Below are 15639 nucleotides of genomic sequence, written 5' to 3'. Positions count from 1 at the left end.
ATAGCGCACGTAAATATGTTTCTTCGTCTAGACCAGGGTCATAGATATGAGCAGGTACGACTGGCAACTAAACGATTGACGATGCTTGGTGATGACGTGCTACTAAAATCGCGTCGGAGCATATCAACGCCGCTACTATGCCCCGACGTCCTTCAATCGTTGTCAACAATGTTTCACATAGGATACAAATGCTTTAGTAAGTATTAACAATACTTAAACATGATATGGGAGACCTTCGAGGCTGTCTCACAGTGTCAGCGTACCTGTCAGCTCCAGAATCTTGACTTTCGTTAAACTAATTTGAGCTTCAATCTTTTCTACGATACTGGTCATAGCTAATGACTATCTCAATTATCCGATCGAATTTATAAAGAACTTCGTGGCGTCCCAAGAAATAGGCCCATACACACACATACGCACATGCGTATATGCGATAAAGATACTGAGAGTTTGTTGTACACAACAATTACAACCGCAATGACATCCGATCCGGTAATAATTAGGTAGAAATGGAGAAAACTTGAGCCATACTCAACTGCAGAGGGTGAAGAATCGTCTGAACTCCGCCCATGTCGACGGGTCCACAATTATATACAGAAGACTGTAGAAGATGCTGTTAGTGATGTTTCGCCATTAGGGCCTTCACATGACTTGTTCCCTGCGGGTTCCCTCTGGGTAACTAACGACATTATCACAAACGACTCCGTAAATGAGTGTCGTAGCTCCGATAGTATCCTAATATAGACTAGGTATACGTAATCATAAGAGGGAAAGCCCGAATTTGTTTTGCATACATAGTAACGAATTGAGTTCTCGTTCGTCATGCTTGATAACAGCATTGACGTTTTGCGTTTCTAATTCGGCTAAACGTTTTATGTGCACCCGGAAATATGGTTTTACGTATCGCTACAATCTAGTCTAACCGCCCCGTTGCAATGTGCTTTCTGAGGCGTGCAAAATAGGTTGATTTAGTTAATAGACGAAAACAATGGAGATATTATTATATTCCAAAGTCGAAATCACACAAACACACTGAGAATCCCCCTGCACTCGTCGTTTTAGTCAACCTGTTGAAATCTTTATTAGCGTATTGCATGGAAGAAGGTACATGGCTTTCTAATTCAATGTCTCGTTCCGAGCATAACATTGACCTTGAAGTACCACTAGGTCAATATGAGTGAAATACGCAGTAACTGCATACACAAAGACTTTATCAGGTTCTATTATACAGGATAGTATAAGTCTCTTCAGAGTAGTGAAAGAATCTTCATCTAAGATCTGCACAGTATCTACGACACACATCTATCAAATGCATTTTTTCTAACTTTGACGAGGGTTTACCTCATATGCTATGAGCCCTTACACCTCATAATATAATATTTGAATGTAAGCAATATTACATAGGCATAATGCGCATGTTCCGAGGTGATAATGAAATTTTTTTAATTAACATAAATAGCATACCCAGTTCTATAAATAAAGCCAAGTTAGTATCATTCGGCGTTACCTTCTGAAGTTCCAATAGCTTATGGAGCTTAGGATAACTGCGCATCAGATCTCTAGCAACCATGTCTAGTTCACAGAAGTTAATACAACCTTATCAAGTCGAAAAAAGCCAACATGTTAGAAACGAGCTTTTCAGAGAACCCTTTGAAGAGAAACCAGAATGGCCATACTCCAAAGTAAAGGTGAGATAACAGACCCAAACGCATTCGAAACGTACCTAGCTATAATTTCCGCATCTTCGGTAGGAAGAAAAGAACTATGACAAGGATATGTTTTCTCGTAGTGTTTTTAGGACAAGTGTGTGTGGCAATAAGCCAGTTTGTCTAAGCGTTTGGGCTCGTGCCAGTATTCTGTTTTTTTATTCCTAGTGGTTTTCTTCTTGGGATCTCATCTTTACTGTAGCACTGCTATATCCTCTGGTTCGCCCCATAGTGATCATGCCAGACTTCCTCAAAGAAACAAAAGATTTTCATTCAACGTTAAAGGCCTGTCTTGCCGATTTGCATAATAGCATTCGGCTATTCCAACATTCGCAACCGCTGTTAGACGAGGTCTTCATGCAACACGTTTTCGAAAAGGAAAGAAAAACGTCATTTATCTGGTCTATTTTTAACCTTGCATAATTGTCTATGGTGCCCTGGGGGGTCACCATTATCTTACTTCACTATTTGAAGGACGTCGTATAATTTTTTGTCACAAGTGGGCCTCATGAAAGATTTCGAAAATGGCCAATCGAGAAGAATAGAGCCTTCTTGATCGTTTCGTTACTCTGTCCTCCGTCTAAATTATACCTAATACAATGATTCAAAAGGCACGTGTATATGTCCCCGTTGGAAAATCTCTGAATGCACATCACTGGGTTTACTCATATCGTAAGTAAGTGAAAAGTCTTTGTCTTCATGAAGCGATACTTTTATCGCTCTTCGAAGGTACATACGTGGAGAACATATTCGTTTTAATAATATATACGGCAATTGGAATAATTCGATGGCAGACCTGACAGCGAAAACAGAGTCTTGAATATAGGTAAGAGTAAGAAGCATGGCATTTTTTACCCGAAAGCAAGGAATCGGTTTTACAGCCTCGATACAATGTGGAAGGGAGCTCTAGAACTAGAGGTAGAATGTGAGGCCGATTAGCTGTTACAGAGTACGGTAGCCTTTAACCAGAACTGAACAATACAGAATCGATAAATAATTGGGCAAAACTGGTAATTTCCTAGCGCTTACTTAACGCTAGCAGTACCTTAAAAATCCCTAGCAATATCAAATACTGTCCCTTCAAATAAAGCTAAAAGCGAAGGCACGTATGCTTATCAAATGACAATGACCACCCTATCTATTGCCGTATCTACACGAGATGGACCGGACTGTACACAAGCAGCAGATCGCTGCGTTATCATCTCTAGCTTTTTGTGGGACATACTCATCAAAAAACCCATTATCAAAATCAATGTTTTTAAAAACGCAAGAAATACGCGAAAAAACATATGACATGTAATACCTTTCTTGGTATTTGTTAATGGCAATAAGGGAGAAAGCTTTGAAGGTAACTTACTCATCGTGATGAGCCCTTTCCTCCTTGACATCTGTTAACAACCCTTGAAAGGCTTTGTTATGATGATGTTCGGCTAGATGGCCATGGGTCATGGGATTCTGATGGGCAGGATGACCCGGATGTACAGACTGCTGTTGTGTTTGTTGCTGCTGCTGCTGCTGCTGTTGCTGCGTCTGTTGGGCCTGTGGCTGTTGCTGTTGTTGTTGCTGTTGTTGTTGCTGTGATTGTTGCGTTTGCTGCTGTTGCTGCTGCTGTTGTTGGGCCTGTTGCTGTTGTCTCTCGTGAAATTCCTGGTAGGCGGCATCAGGTCGGGGTGCGATTGGTGGCGGCTTGGCGCTCTTGTTCGAGCCCGGCGTGTCTTCGAACTTGAAGAAGTCCTCCATCTGCTCGTAGAGGTTCCACACCACCTTGTAGTCCTGGCCGGCCTGCGCTGCATTCGTCTTACGCTTGTACAGGTGCCTGTACTTGTCGCGAAGGTTTCGCCACTTCGAGGCGGCCTCTTGCCCTATCGAGGGAAAATCGTAACCGAAGAAGCATTGGTCAACAACCTGTACGTTCGAAATATCATGATGTGTCATACAGTAAAGCAAAAGAGATCTTAGCTATAAAAGCTATGCAGTTGGCTTCCTTACACAAGTTATTTAATGAATTACGCTACTCTATTTATCCTTGTCTCTTAACGTAGAGGAGTAAACTTTCAACTTTGATTAATCACCAGATACAATTGCGATAGCCTGTTTCCGCTTTTAGGTATACTTGAGTATACGTTGATTTATCTCACAAAGACCCTGCCGCCCGCTTCAACCGCGCCGCATACTAACCTTCGTTCATAAATTGAATGTCCTTGTTATTTTCTAAGAGAGAACATAATAGGTAGACGAGATGGCTAAATTCTAGCATCAACAAGTGAACATTATATAGTTATATTTCATATGATTCGTTACCGTAGACTTGTGACGCGGTTCGTTCTACATCTGACAGGACCGTCATTTCCAGTCATAGTCTGATCGAGTTGTTTTTTTTCGTTTTTAAGCCACAGTACGAACGCTGTCTCCTGAGTACTATCACAGACCTGTTTTATGGTGCGTTGGCAGCAGGCAGCGTCATGGCTGACGAGGATCGTACTAGCTTGTCTTTAAACTCTTTTTACATTGTATAGTTCTATTCACATGCTTCATTTTACTCTTTAATTTCTGCGTATTTATGAATACAAGAATCACCACAGGAGAGTGCCGATTTATTAAGGATCCAGTTAGGGCTGACCAATCGATTTAGGAGAAATTTTTCCATATTTATTAGAGTAACTTGCTTATCTTATTCTGAACCATTAAAATGTTACCATCGCAAATGCAAAGTCGTAGCCTTTCCTAAGCCCAGTGTGTGAAAAACCCACTTTAACACCGATAAATTGACTGCTAGTTATTTAACAAATCGATTGTTAGCTTGACATCATGACTTCTTTCGGTGATTAGGTATCTATAGACAGATATGAGTAATGATGAGGTGTTCTAAGCAGACAAAACGTTTGCACGCCAAATTAAGTGAGCTAGGATTCAATCCCGATGGATGCAGGTAAGTCTCCCTGTCCCTCTGAATGCCGATCCTCTGATCCGAAAAAGCGATCCGGAGACAGAATGAAACATTAGGAATCCTTTGAGCCGCTGTAAATCGAAGAGAGATCGGTAAAAGTAGTTCGTCTGCGCATAGTAACATTCGGCACATGTATGATCAGAACTATCGCCGAGGTGACATTTGATTCTTTGCCCACAGTCCTGTTACCCAGGCCCAGATGGGTTTATCAATACCTTTTAACTACTCAATATAGTTTTCATATCCTGCGTCATATATCACATCTTGTATAATCAAAGAACAGCAGATCTATACGAGAACTACCATATATCGTTAAAGAGGAATATAACAGGTTCCGGCAAGCACGCATATATCAATTTTGTTTCTTTAATAAAGTAAGCCGTCTATTATATGCACTACACTTATAGTCGAATATTCTTTAGAAAACATTTATATATTTAGCCATAGTGGTACTGGCTATAATAGAATTTGCATTGTCCGGAATATTCGTTTTAACGGCAGCGGTCATCATGCATACATTGAATATTATATCTGGTCGTGAATATTGATTACAATGGCTACGAACAGTCTCATCTTTATCGGTGAACGGTGAGATTCTCGTTCATCACAGGCCGCGACACATGGCTTGAAATCCGATTGCTGCTTACTGCTGCTCATAATCAAAACGAGATCTGCGGAAGCTGGCGCTAACGTCGCGTTCCCACGTTTCTCCGCATTGTCCGCGTATTGTCCCAAAGCGACAACAGCGTGGAGTATCGTCGTGTCGGTTTCGCGAAGCTGCTGGGGCATAGCGCTTCTAGAGCGATGGAGCCCCCGAGACTGCATTGGCCTATGAGATGGCCGTCGCCGAGATATGGTCAGCTCCCTTTCTTTGACTTCCTTCCTCTTACTTTCGCCCTATCTCGACCTGCTTATCTTTCTTTCTTCATGCACTGTAGTAAATATAGTTGGATACCGAGATAACCGTAGCCGTGGATGCAAAACTGCTCAGCAACTGTGCCGGTTTTCCGCCATCGCTAAGACTGAATGGTAGAATGTCACTGTTTTCCAATAAGCGAACAGACCGATAGCGCGAGTGCGAAACATGAAACAGTGGCGCAGATGCGGCAGCTACTGTTGTTACTACCACTAGGCCGACAACAGGGCCTACAGTGCAGAAGCAGCAGATGGGCAACTGCATCAGGCGTAGATAACCAGAATCACTAGGGGCATAGAGCACGAGCTAAACGAGACGACATAGGGAAGTTGTGGGAACAGAGCAAATACGAAAAGAAATGCAAAGATAGAACACGACGGCACAGACCGGCGGTAGTCGTCGCCTGTCGCTCACTAGCTACCACCTTCTTCACCCTCATCACTATAGACTTCAATATCACCATCCATCCTTATCCTTAATGCACTCGGCCGCGTTCTCAATGATTATGTTGCCATCGTCACATAAGAAGAAAAACGGTGTTCTACGACGGGGCTGACAGAAAAGGACGTGTTCACCAATGTCTTCAGACAGTATCCTAACACGACTTGACATCTGCTCCCTATTGAGTGACAAGCTACGCAAGAAAAATAGGTTTATATATTCTGGGGGCTTCTCCACGGTGTATTGATGGTGAAAAATGCAGCAAACAATGACAGATCGCTGCAAATGCCTCAAGCGATTTTAAAGATGTTTTGGCGCCTGCGTATACGTGTTAGGATTGGCAGGCACTTGACCACAGTCACAGGAATTATAGAACGAAACATTGAGCCTCGTGAATAAATGAAGCTCATACTTTAGAGTCGCCTGACCGCTCATTATAGGTCTGTCGTTATCAGACTGGTAACGCATCTAAAGCAAGGAAACTAATTGAATATATGTTACATCTAATTGAAATACATTGGATTACGAACTGACTGCTGAGAAAAGAAACAAAGGTCGAGGTGGCATTTAACGAAGGTGGCTGTTAGTCAGAGGATTTCTACTGACGCTACAATTTTTGGCCCAATCAACAATTTATGAGGAGTGCTTAGTTGGCTAAGTACGGATTATGTGTCTCGGCAAAAGGACCTCAAGATTCCTAGTAATTCAATGACCGATGGCCACCAAATCGATGACTAGAACTTTTGTTCCTCTTTGTTATATAGGTATTTCGTATAGACTACTCCAAAACGTTAGGGATGTGTACCCCGAAACGTTTGTGAAGATTGGATGACTGCGGATACGTTACATTGTGCGTGTGAAGCATTACGTTAGGTAGCAGACCCGATTTGTGGTCAGAAAACTTTTTGTTTATCGACTTGGAGTCTTTCTTGTATCCGTACAATAAAGAGACTCGTTTCTACTGTTGACGCTACAAATTCAGATTGATACTACACGCAAACAAAATACAAACTATTGCTGGTTTGTCCATATTAAAAAAAAAAAAAGGAAAAAAACGTAATTTTGAATACTTTGGAATTTAGTAGAAAGTACGCTCAGCCTATATCAGATTAATCTCTATTCACTGTTGCAGGCTGCATAGCTTGATGGCCCATAATCTCCAATGCACAAAACTAAACTTTGTGCTACGACTAGGAACGTTCTTAAGCTTATAGCTTTATGACGTTCGTGCCACTTAAGCCAATTTCTTGTTCGCACTGAAAAGAGGAAACTTTTTAAATACGGTCAACCAGTTGCTCTTCTTCGAGCACCAATGCGTCATAAAGCGTTCGAGGTAGTAGAATTATATTAAAACTGATAAATAGAACGAACTCATTAAAATAGACTGCATCTATGAGTTAGTTTGTTCAACACAAACATGTTACAAATCTTATGCGGTTCTGATCTCGTAAGCACCGCGGGGTATCCGTTTTACACTATGCAGACACTCAACCCATCTTATTGAAAAGCCTACTAGGCAATATGACATCGGTAACGCCTATAAACAACCCAAATTTACAATTTATGGGAACTGACATACCTGTTCAGTTAGTACTAATAACAATAGGAGATCAAAGCACGGTATTAGCCAACTGCTAGCTTATTAGCTCAGAGAACCAGCAATGTATATCATAAAACTGAAATGCACACTCACCTGTAAGTCCGTATTTAATTCCAATCATCTGCCATTGATTATTTTTGACGGCGATATTCTTAAAGTTGGGATCGTTTCGGTCATAAAGGAAACGACACTTCTGTATATCCGCAACGAATTCCGCGGCTGGAAACGAGCTGCTGTTCGCTGCATTCGTGGCGTTTGCGGCTGAACCGGTCGCTCCCGCTGCACCGTTAGCGGCTGCGGTGCCGCCGCCGCCGCCGCCGGCGCCTCCTATATTCGCCGCAGTTCCACCACCTGCACAGGTGCCCCCCGACGCGACGGAACAACTCCCCGGCGCCGGGGGTGGGGGCATCAAATTCGTGGCGGGTGACTTCAAGTAGTTGTTATTGTTATTGGCGATTGTCGAGTTATTATTGTTATTGTTGTTGTTCACGTTGTTGTTGTTTACACTTGTACTGTTATTGTTGTTATTAGCCGTGCTGAGGTTGTTATTGTTATTCACGGGACAGCCGGCTTGCAGGGGGCTATCGGTTTGCCCCAAGAGCTGGCAGTGAAAATCACTCGTAATTGATTGGAAGTCCTCTGAGAGGTTCATTTTGGTCTTGGTTTTTGTATTGTGTTGGCCGACGTTATTTTGAATTCACTTTACATTCGGGTCGATACTGTTGCTATATCCGTTCGCTACCTGGTGTTTCCTTAGCTGCTGACTGACTCAGCAACGAAATTCAGGGCTAAATTAAAGCTCTGGTTTGCGTCTTAGCTTAGTACGTCTATGTATCCGAATGTCCGTTGAACAGTAATTATTTATTTTTTGTCTCTTTGCATTCTTGAGCTGCTTGATAACATCACATCAGCAGTCATGGTTTGTTGTGATTGAAGTCCTGTTGAGCTGTCGGTCACTGCTTGCGTGTATTTTTTACTCGCGTATAGTTTGCTAGCCGGTCAGACATATATATATATATATATATATATATATATAGAGAGAGAGAGAGAGAGAGAGAAAGAGAGCGCAAACCGTATCGCTTGAGCGTGTCGCATAAAGTGACATTCGTGGACTATGCTGAATAACAGCTGAAGAACAGCTCATTGAGAGGAAGGTCAATAGGAACGATGCAAAGTCAATGGAAGGATCGTCTTAGAGAGGCCAGAGATATACGGTTGCCGGCGCTCGACAACCAGGATCGGCGGTGATGTGCTGAGCTGGGAGCGAGCAATATCGGTTGTTTTACTAAAAGCTCAATGTCGATAGATTACGATTGTTGCTATATGGTAGTTTTGGTAGTAGTAGTAATTGACGAAATAACGATGGAGTCAATTGTGCCAGTCGTGGTAGTGAAGAAGCGATAGTAACGGTACACAATGACGCTTGATGCTTTCAGGTTGCTGGTGCGGATGGCGTTCGTCTGGAGAAAATCGATGATGGTCCGAGCAGTCTGCGTAGAGCCATCTTGATTAGCAGCGAGCTGAGGTAGCTGGCAAAGCAGATGGCGAATATTTTCAGTTCTACATAGTCGTCCGATGGCGGTTCTCCAAACGCTGCTAGTGACTCTCCGTCGTCGTCTTCTAATTTGTCCTGCTCGTCCAGCGCGCACTCAATCTGAAATTAACCACATGTGAGTGAAGGTGATCAACCGAAAGCGAAGACGCACGACACCAATCATTTAAAAAATTATACAACACTGTGTGCATGATTATGTGTCGCAGCGCTTATGCCTGTCTGTCTTGTATTCACTTGTGGCGTACATTTGTTTGTTGTGGATGTCGTCTGTGCATGTAATCAGATTTCCTCGATCGGTTCAAGCTCGGCACCCGTAAGATTATGGAGTAGCTCGTAAGCGCCAACCAAGAGCGATAAGCAAATTTGTAACTCCTGCGAACCTAATTCTTTTTTTTAGGTTTGTAATGTTGCAAACGTTTGTACCGAGCATAGCTGCACGAAATGGGTAGGGCGTATAGTATACTTGCAAACAAGGCATATAGAAATAACAAGTCAAGAATTCCACTGTGGGTAGCATTAATCGTCAGATGGTGTCAAAGTCGCGTGTAGTCGGCTAGATCGCCGGTGTAACGACTGTTACATAAGGCAAACACTCTGTTTGCCCCCAAATAGTCCCACGGAATCTGACACAAAATGTTTGATCATTTTGGCTTAGGTTCGGGCTTTCTGCGGCCGTTTACAAAGACTTTTGTCAACGGTTTGCTTGACGATTTCGTTTCAAACATAAAAATAGTATCGTCGTATAGCAGATGTTGCAATATCGAGGCAAACATTTCACTTCCAAGATGACAGCATAGCCGACCACTGATGCAGGCCACCGCCGTCAATCAAGAGCTTTAGAGTATTTTGACAAGTGTTTGCGACGTCCATGCGTAGATGCAAATGATAAAGCCAGCCGGTGCCTTCTTTCTAGCGACCGGGACGAGCAAACTGAACGAAGCAAACTGAAGCCGTTCTCTGTTTACTCGATCGGTCGAGCGCGTCGTCTTCCATCTCTTAAGACAACGGCGACCACTTCCAAGCGTGGTTGGGGGGAAGAAGGGGGGAGCAAAACAGAGCAAGCCTGAGTGAAAGAACATGGACACGGCGCGCCCCACTACTGCCTCCACGGAGCTGTCGGCGAGCCCTCTTCGTTGCATCAGCGCGGACGGCGACGACGAAGGGCCTTGCTTTTGCAGACAGCATGGGGTGAGTTATAGGGAAGCCCCGAGGGCTGAAGAGAGCCCGAAGGGTAGAGGACGCGTAGGGATACCCCTCCCCCGCGTGACTCCACGGAGGTAGGGGTGGGGGGGGGGGTATGACGACGACCGTAGATGCGCCAGAACGGCTGAGGAGTTGGCAAACGGGTTGCGCCAGCAGCGATGGTGCACCCGCGATCGGCGTCATTGGCAGCGACTAGAAGTGGGGTTAGGGGCAAAGAAGGAGAAAGACTACGACGAGAGTCACGCGGGGCTGCTTTGAAGCGTTGACGTTAAAATGAGAACCACTTCGAAGGCGCCTAGAGGGAACGAGCGGGTGAACGAACGAATGAGTGGACGACAAGACGAGGCGGTCGTTCAAAAGTTTCTTAGGGAACTGCGGGCCAAGACGAAGAGGAAAAGGAGGCGGCAGCGGCGACGACGACGACAACGGCAAAGGTCGTCGGCTTTCGCTAAGTCTCCTGCTGTTTCTGCTACTCCAGACCTGTCTGCAGCCGCTATCCCGCAGTAGCTATGCCAGACCAGTGAAGCAACTTGGGTGCAACCCATGACAGCTGCCTGCTTCTTTGCATCAGTGCTCCCCGCGATGGCCGTCGCGGACACCGCCTCGGTTGTTGCCGCCGTCAAGTGCAGCTCTGTTCGTGCCGCCTCGCAGAGCCTCTTCTCTCGTTTGCCGGTCGTCGTGGCGATGCCGGCCTTGCACCTTTTCTTCGTGGCTTTACCTTTCGACCGACGGCGCTGGGGGAGACGGGAGACTGTAGTGGCGATGATGGCGGTGGCGGATGCCATGGCCTCAGTAGCCGTACAACACGACCGACAGAAAGACAGGCTGCTCTCGCTGACTGGCAGGCAAAGAGGACGGGATGGGGTCGTGCTACTGCCGGTTGCGAGTAGTGGCAGCGGTAGCAGCGGAGGCAGTAACAGTCACTCGAGAGGATCTCGGGCGCGGTGGCTGGAGACGTAGAGATCCCGGTTGCGGCGGGAATCTGAGCGGTGCTCGATGAGGATTTTCAAGGTAGGGGCAAATATCCCGTCAACGGACAGAGAAAGCCCGCCAGATGAAGATAGTTGTAGAGGCAAGACAATTGTGGTACTAGTCAGAGCAGCAGCTAAAGCAAGCAAATAGGCAAAGCAGTGATAGCTGTAACTGCGTGGGACAGGACCAAGGCAATGAAGCCGGGCTGGGGTATGGGACTGAGTTGAGTCTCAGGGTGAAGAGGTCAACAGTGCGCTTCGGGTAGAAGGAAAGAAGCGAGATCGTCTGGGACGTTGGGTCGGAACGGACTCGAGCTCACCGCAATGACCTGCAGATGCGAACGGACGAAAGGGGCCGGCCAGCCCAACCGACCGACGGACGACCGAGCAGTAGCCGTAGCAGCAACTACTACAACCACTCCCTATCCACGGTGATCCAACTGTCGTCAGCCGTTGGCCATCAGCCGCCGGGGAGCGGAGCGGAGGAGTACAGTACTGCTGTACAGAGGAGTAGAGCAAAGCAAAGCGGAGCAGCAGACCGGAGTCGAGCCAAGCACCGGTGGCGGCGGGCGGCGGTGGTGGTTGCGCAGCAGCAGGCGAGCGGGTAGGCTGCTCTTTAGTGGAGCGCTGCCAGCGGCAGCCGCCGCTGCTGCTGCTGCCGCTACCAGCACCGCCGCCGCCCCAGGAGCAGCAGTCCCAGAGAGGGGGAAGTGGTGACGGTGGTGCTGCTGCTTCAAGGGGTTCAAGGTGGGCTCCGCTGGGGCAGGCTGAAGAAAGGGGAGAAATGGGAAGAACACTGTGTGTGTGACGCTATATTTTATAAATTTTCGAGGGGGAGGGGGCGGACCGGCGGACTGTCGCGGCCGATGGCAGCCGAATGAACGAGTCAACAGCCATAGAATAGAAGCCTGGCGCCTAAGCAGTAGCGTCCCAAGCAGCCCGAGTAACAGTCGCTGGTCGCTTGCTCACTCACTCTTCCCGCTCTCCCCTCCCAATTTCTCTCCCTCTCTCTTTCTCTCGCTGGTTTACTCTAGCAACTCTCTCTTTTCTCGCGCTTTCTTGTCGATTGCTGTCGGTGGTCGTCGCGTTGCCGCTGGGCGCCCTCGCGCTCCCTCTTTCCCTCTTCTGGCCGGCCGCGCTGCCCTGGAAAACACTGCAATGCGCCAATTCGATCGATCGTCAGTCGCTGCTGCTGCTGTTACTCGGCTGCGCGTCGTCGTCTCTAGCTGACTGCTGCTTTTGTCGTCGTCGGCGTCGTCGTTGTTGTTGGCCGCGTCCTCTCGAGTTGTCCCAGGACTCGTGAGCGCAAGAGCGACTCAACGAGCGGAGCAGGAGGGGTGGCGGTGGCTTGGTTTTCGTTACGGCAGGCAGCGGTAGTAGTAGCGACGTTGCCGCTTTTTGGGAGGCTCCAGCCATTGATGCCACTGAACTGTAAAGCTCAGGGGGATTCCGCAGGCAATCGACCTTTTTGTCATCGTCACCAAGATGGCCGTCGTCTTCGCCTCGTCTTTTGCCATCATCATATCTGTCATGATCATCACTGACATGATCGCCACCCTGCAGCGGCTGAAGGCGGTGCCATTTGCTGACTTGGCCGCTTAAAGACTGCAGACAGTGGCAGGGGTAGTAGTAGTACTTTAGGGAAAGGAATTCAGGGCTCCGGGTATTTATCGTTCAACCTGTGACTTCTTGACACAGCTACCCCTGTGGTAGTTCGTAGTAGGTTAGTTGGCTCACTGGCCGGTTATTTGGTCGGTCAGTTTCTTACTCGCTGTGGGGAACCGTTTTCGTCACCCCATTTACCCGTCCGTCTGTCAGTTGGTCTTGCCGTTTCGCCTCGTCCAGTCGTTCGGCTGTTGTCCGTGCCCCCATGGTCGTCCCGCTGCTCACTCGTCTCTCGCCGTGACCTGTTGCAATGTTGATGACTTCGTCTGACAGCGGTTTGCGGTTGGGTCCGAAAGCGAAGGGTTCAGGGATGCTCTGCGAGAAGGGGTCAGACAAAGCATGCTCGGAATCGGTGGCGTAAGCGAGAAATACAGAGGGGTGTGCGGGGTATTACTATCGGACACAGGAATATACGGCGGCAGCAAAGGCGGTGGTGTGGCAGCAGGCGTTCCTGCTGCTGCCTCTGCTGTCGGTGTTGGTTATTGTAGCCCCTCGAGGGGCTGTGCTTGATTGTTAGCTGATGAGCCGGGACTGCTTTCGAGACTGTGCTGCTGCTGTAGCATCGGTTGACAGCATTAGCGGTGCCAGCGGCGATGCAGTTCTGGCGATGGCAGCAGCGGAGCAGACGTGCAGGCGGTAGTGGCGAACGTTGGACAACGAGCCAGGGCAGGGACACCGGCGGGGCTCAAAACGACGCTGGCAGGGGTGACGGGGTGGAGGGGGAGAAACGGCACCCCACAGCCAGTGGCCGACCAGCGGGCCGGTACTATTGTTGCCATCAGCGGCACCGCCGATCGTGGTTGCTGCTGTTGGCGTCACACCGCTACGGCGGCAGTGGCAGCGGCCGAAGAAAACCTCAAAGAGTAGCTTACCCAATGCAACCTGCCACAAGGGGCACCAGACGCCGAAGCAGTAGCAGAAACGCAACGAGACAGCGGCGACGATTCCAATGGGGGAAGTGGTGGTGGTGAAATGAGGGCAGAAGCGGATAATTCCAGCCGCTACCATCACCCCTAGCAAGCGAACGAACGACAGAGGTGCTGGTTCCGCCGTCGCCGCTGCTGTTATCTGCTGTTTCTGTTCTACGTCTACCGCCTTTGTCGTTTCGACTAACGTTTCTAGTGCCGCGATAGGCATTGCTGGCAAAAGTGCGCCTCTGATTGAGCAATTAACCATCCGCTGACAGCCTTGCTCAGGAAGGCCTACCCTTGCCATTACTGTTTGTCGTCGTCACCGTTTTCTAGCACATCTCGCCCGCTTCGATGACAACAACGGCGGCTTTAAGGGACCGTTTTCATCGACGCTGCAGTTGGCGAGAGCGGCGTCTGTCAAAGTGCCAGCAACGACGCACTTCAAGATCAGCGTTGAAGGCAGCAGAGCCGAGCTACGGGTCCTCGAACACTGTAGACGTAAAGGCATAGCGAGAAAAGAATAGCGGGGCTTGCGACGTGATATGGAGTCTACGATGTCGTTGATGATACTATAAAGGGCATGTGTTCTGCGCGGTCTGGATGGCTGGATCGTCTCCAGATATGTCTAGAGAAAATGATGCACGAACAACAAGTTCTCCCGCATCAACCGCCAGGTCCAGTAACTTGACTCGAGCTAGATGACTCAGATGGATGTTTTCATTCTAACCGATGACCTTTCTAGAAGCGCTTATATATCAAAGCCCATGCCTGTTCACATGTGTGCGCATTTCATAGAACATTCTACTTTAGTAATTTAAACATGCATATGACTATTCGTACAAGAACGTTGTGTTACCCAAAGTCTGTAAAAAAGTATACGTATCAAAAGGATACCCCCTCCCCCCAAAGAACAAAAAAAAAGTTTTGTATAAGGATTAGCATATCGTGACACGTATGCTTTATATGGTTGTAGATAATATGACATTTCTTGTTTTAGTCTACATAAAATGCCAGGCACTATTGTTTGCCTTATGCTAACATGCGTGTATGCATCTAGGCGCATAATTGTGCTTCTTTTAGGTAAGGCTCTTTCAATCCGTATTGGTCAAACCGTGTAACTACTAGCTTGGTAGTCGACCTACATCGCCTGCTTCTTGTTTTTTTTCAACCTTTTTTTTGCTTGCTTTTCTGTCTTACCGTATTCGTACCGGTGAGAACGAGTCAATGGCTTCTTCGGTGCCGGTACGTGTTCGCTTGCTTGCTTGGGCAAAGCTCTCGGATTGACCGTGTTCCGACTTGAAACAAGATAGAGCTTGCCGTAGCTACTCCTTTTCCTCCTGGATCAACAGCTCACTGAGTGTGCGTGAGGAGGAAACGGGGATCGAGCAGAGGCAGTAGCTTTCCGAATAGAAGGAAGGCGCACCCTTCTGACAAGCCCCTTCTCCGTAATGCCGTTTTACTCAGTAAAGCACAGGGTACTCAGTAGCAGCAGTTTGGCAAGAAAAGGCGTCTATCCAAAATCTCCGAAGCCCACCGCCCCCCGGCCTTGGGGTCCTGTCTGCGTTAGACGCCTCGGTTCTCTGGTAACTGCAGTGGTTGTAGCAGCACTATTAGGCTCCTCAGGGCAGACAAGCGTACTCGATGGCTCGCAGGCCCAACTGGCGGCAGCTTGCTTAAGGGCTGCGAGTCCATAGCGAGGGCTGGGATACGGATGCTCTGCAGCG

At 47.5% G+C, this 15639-nt stretch overlaps 1 protein-coding gene across 1 annotated transcript; it reads right to left on the bottom strand.

Moving 5' to 3' along the window:
* Positions 1 to 3063: 3063 nt before the first annotated feature.
* LOC111268697 (uncharacterized) lies at positions 3064 to 9275 on the bottom strand (the record flags this gene model as incomplete). Its single annotated transcript, XM_022847838.2, is given in 2 exon segments — positions 3064 to 3568; positions 7704 to 9275. Coding segments are annotated over 2 exon segments (1064 nt in total), but the record flags the coding sequence as incomplete, so codon positions are not given.
* Positions 9276 to 15639: the final 6364 nt, after the last annotated feature.

Source organism: Varroa jacobsoni, unplaced genomic scaffold (assembly GCF_002532875.2).
Source record: "Varroa jacobsoni isolate VJ856 unplaced genomic scaffold, vjacob_1.0 scaffold_1310, whole genome shotgun sequence".
In the NCBI taxonomy this organism is placed as follows: Eukaryota; Metazoa; Arthropoda; class Arachnida; order Mesostigmata; family Varroidae; genus Varroa; species Varroa jacobsoni.
This window is presented reverse-complemented; position numbering and strand designations above follow the sequence as displayed.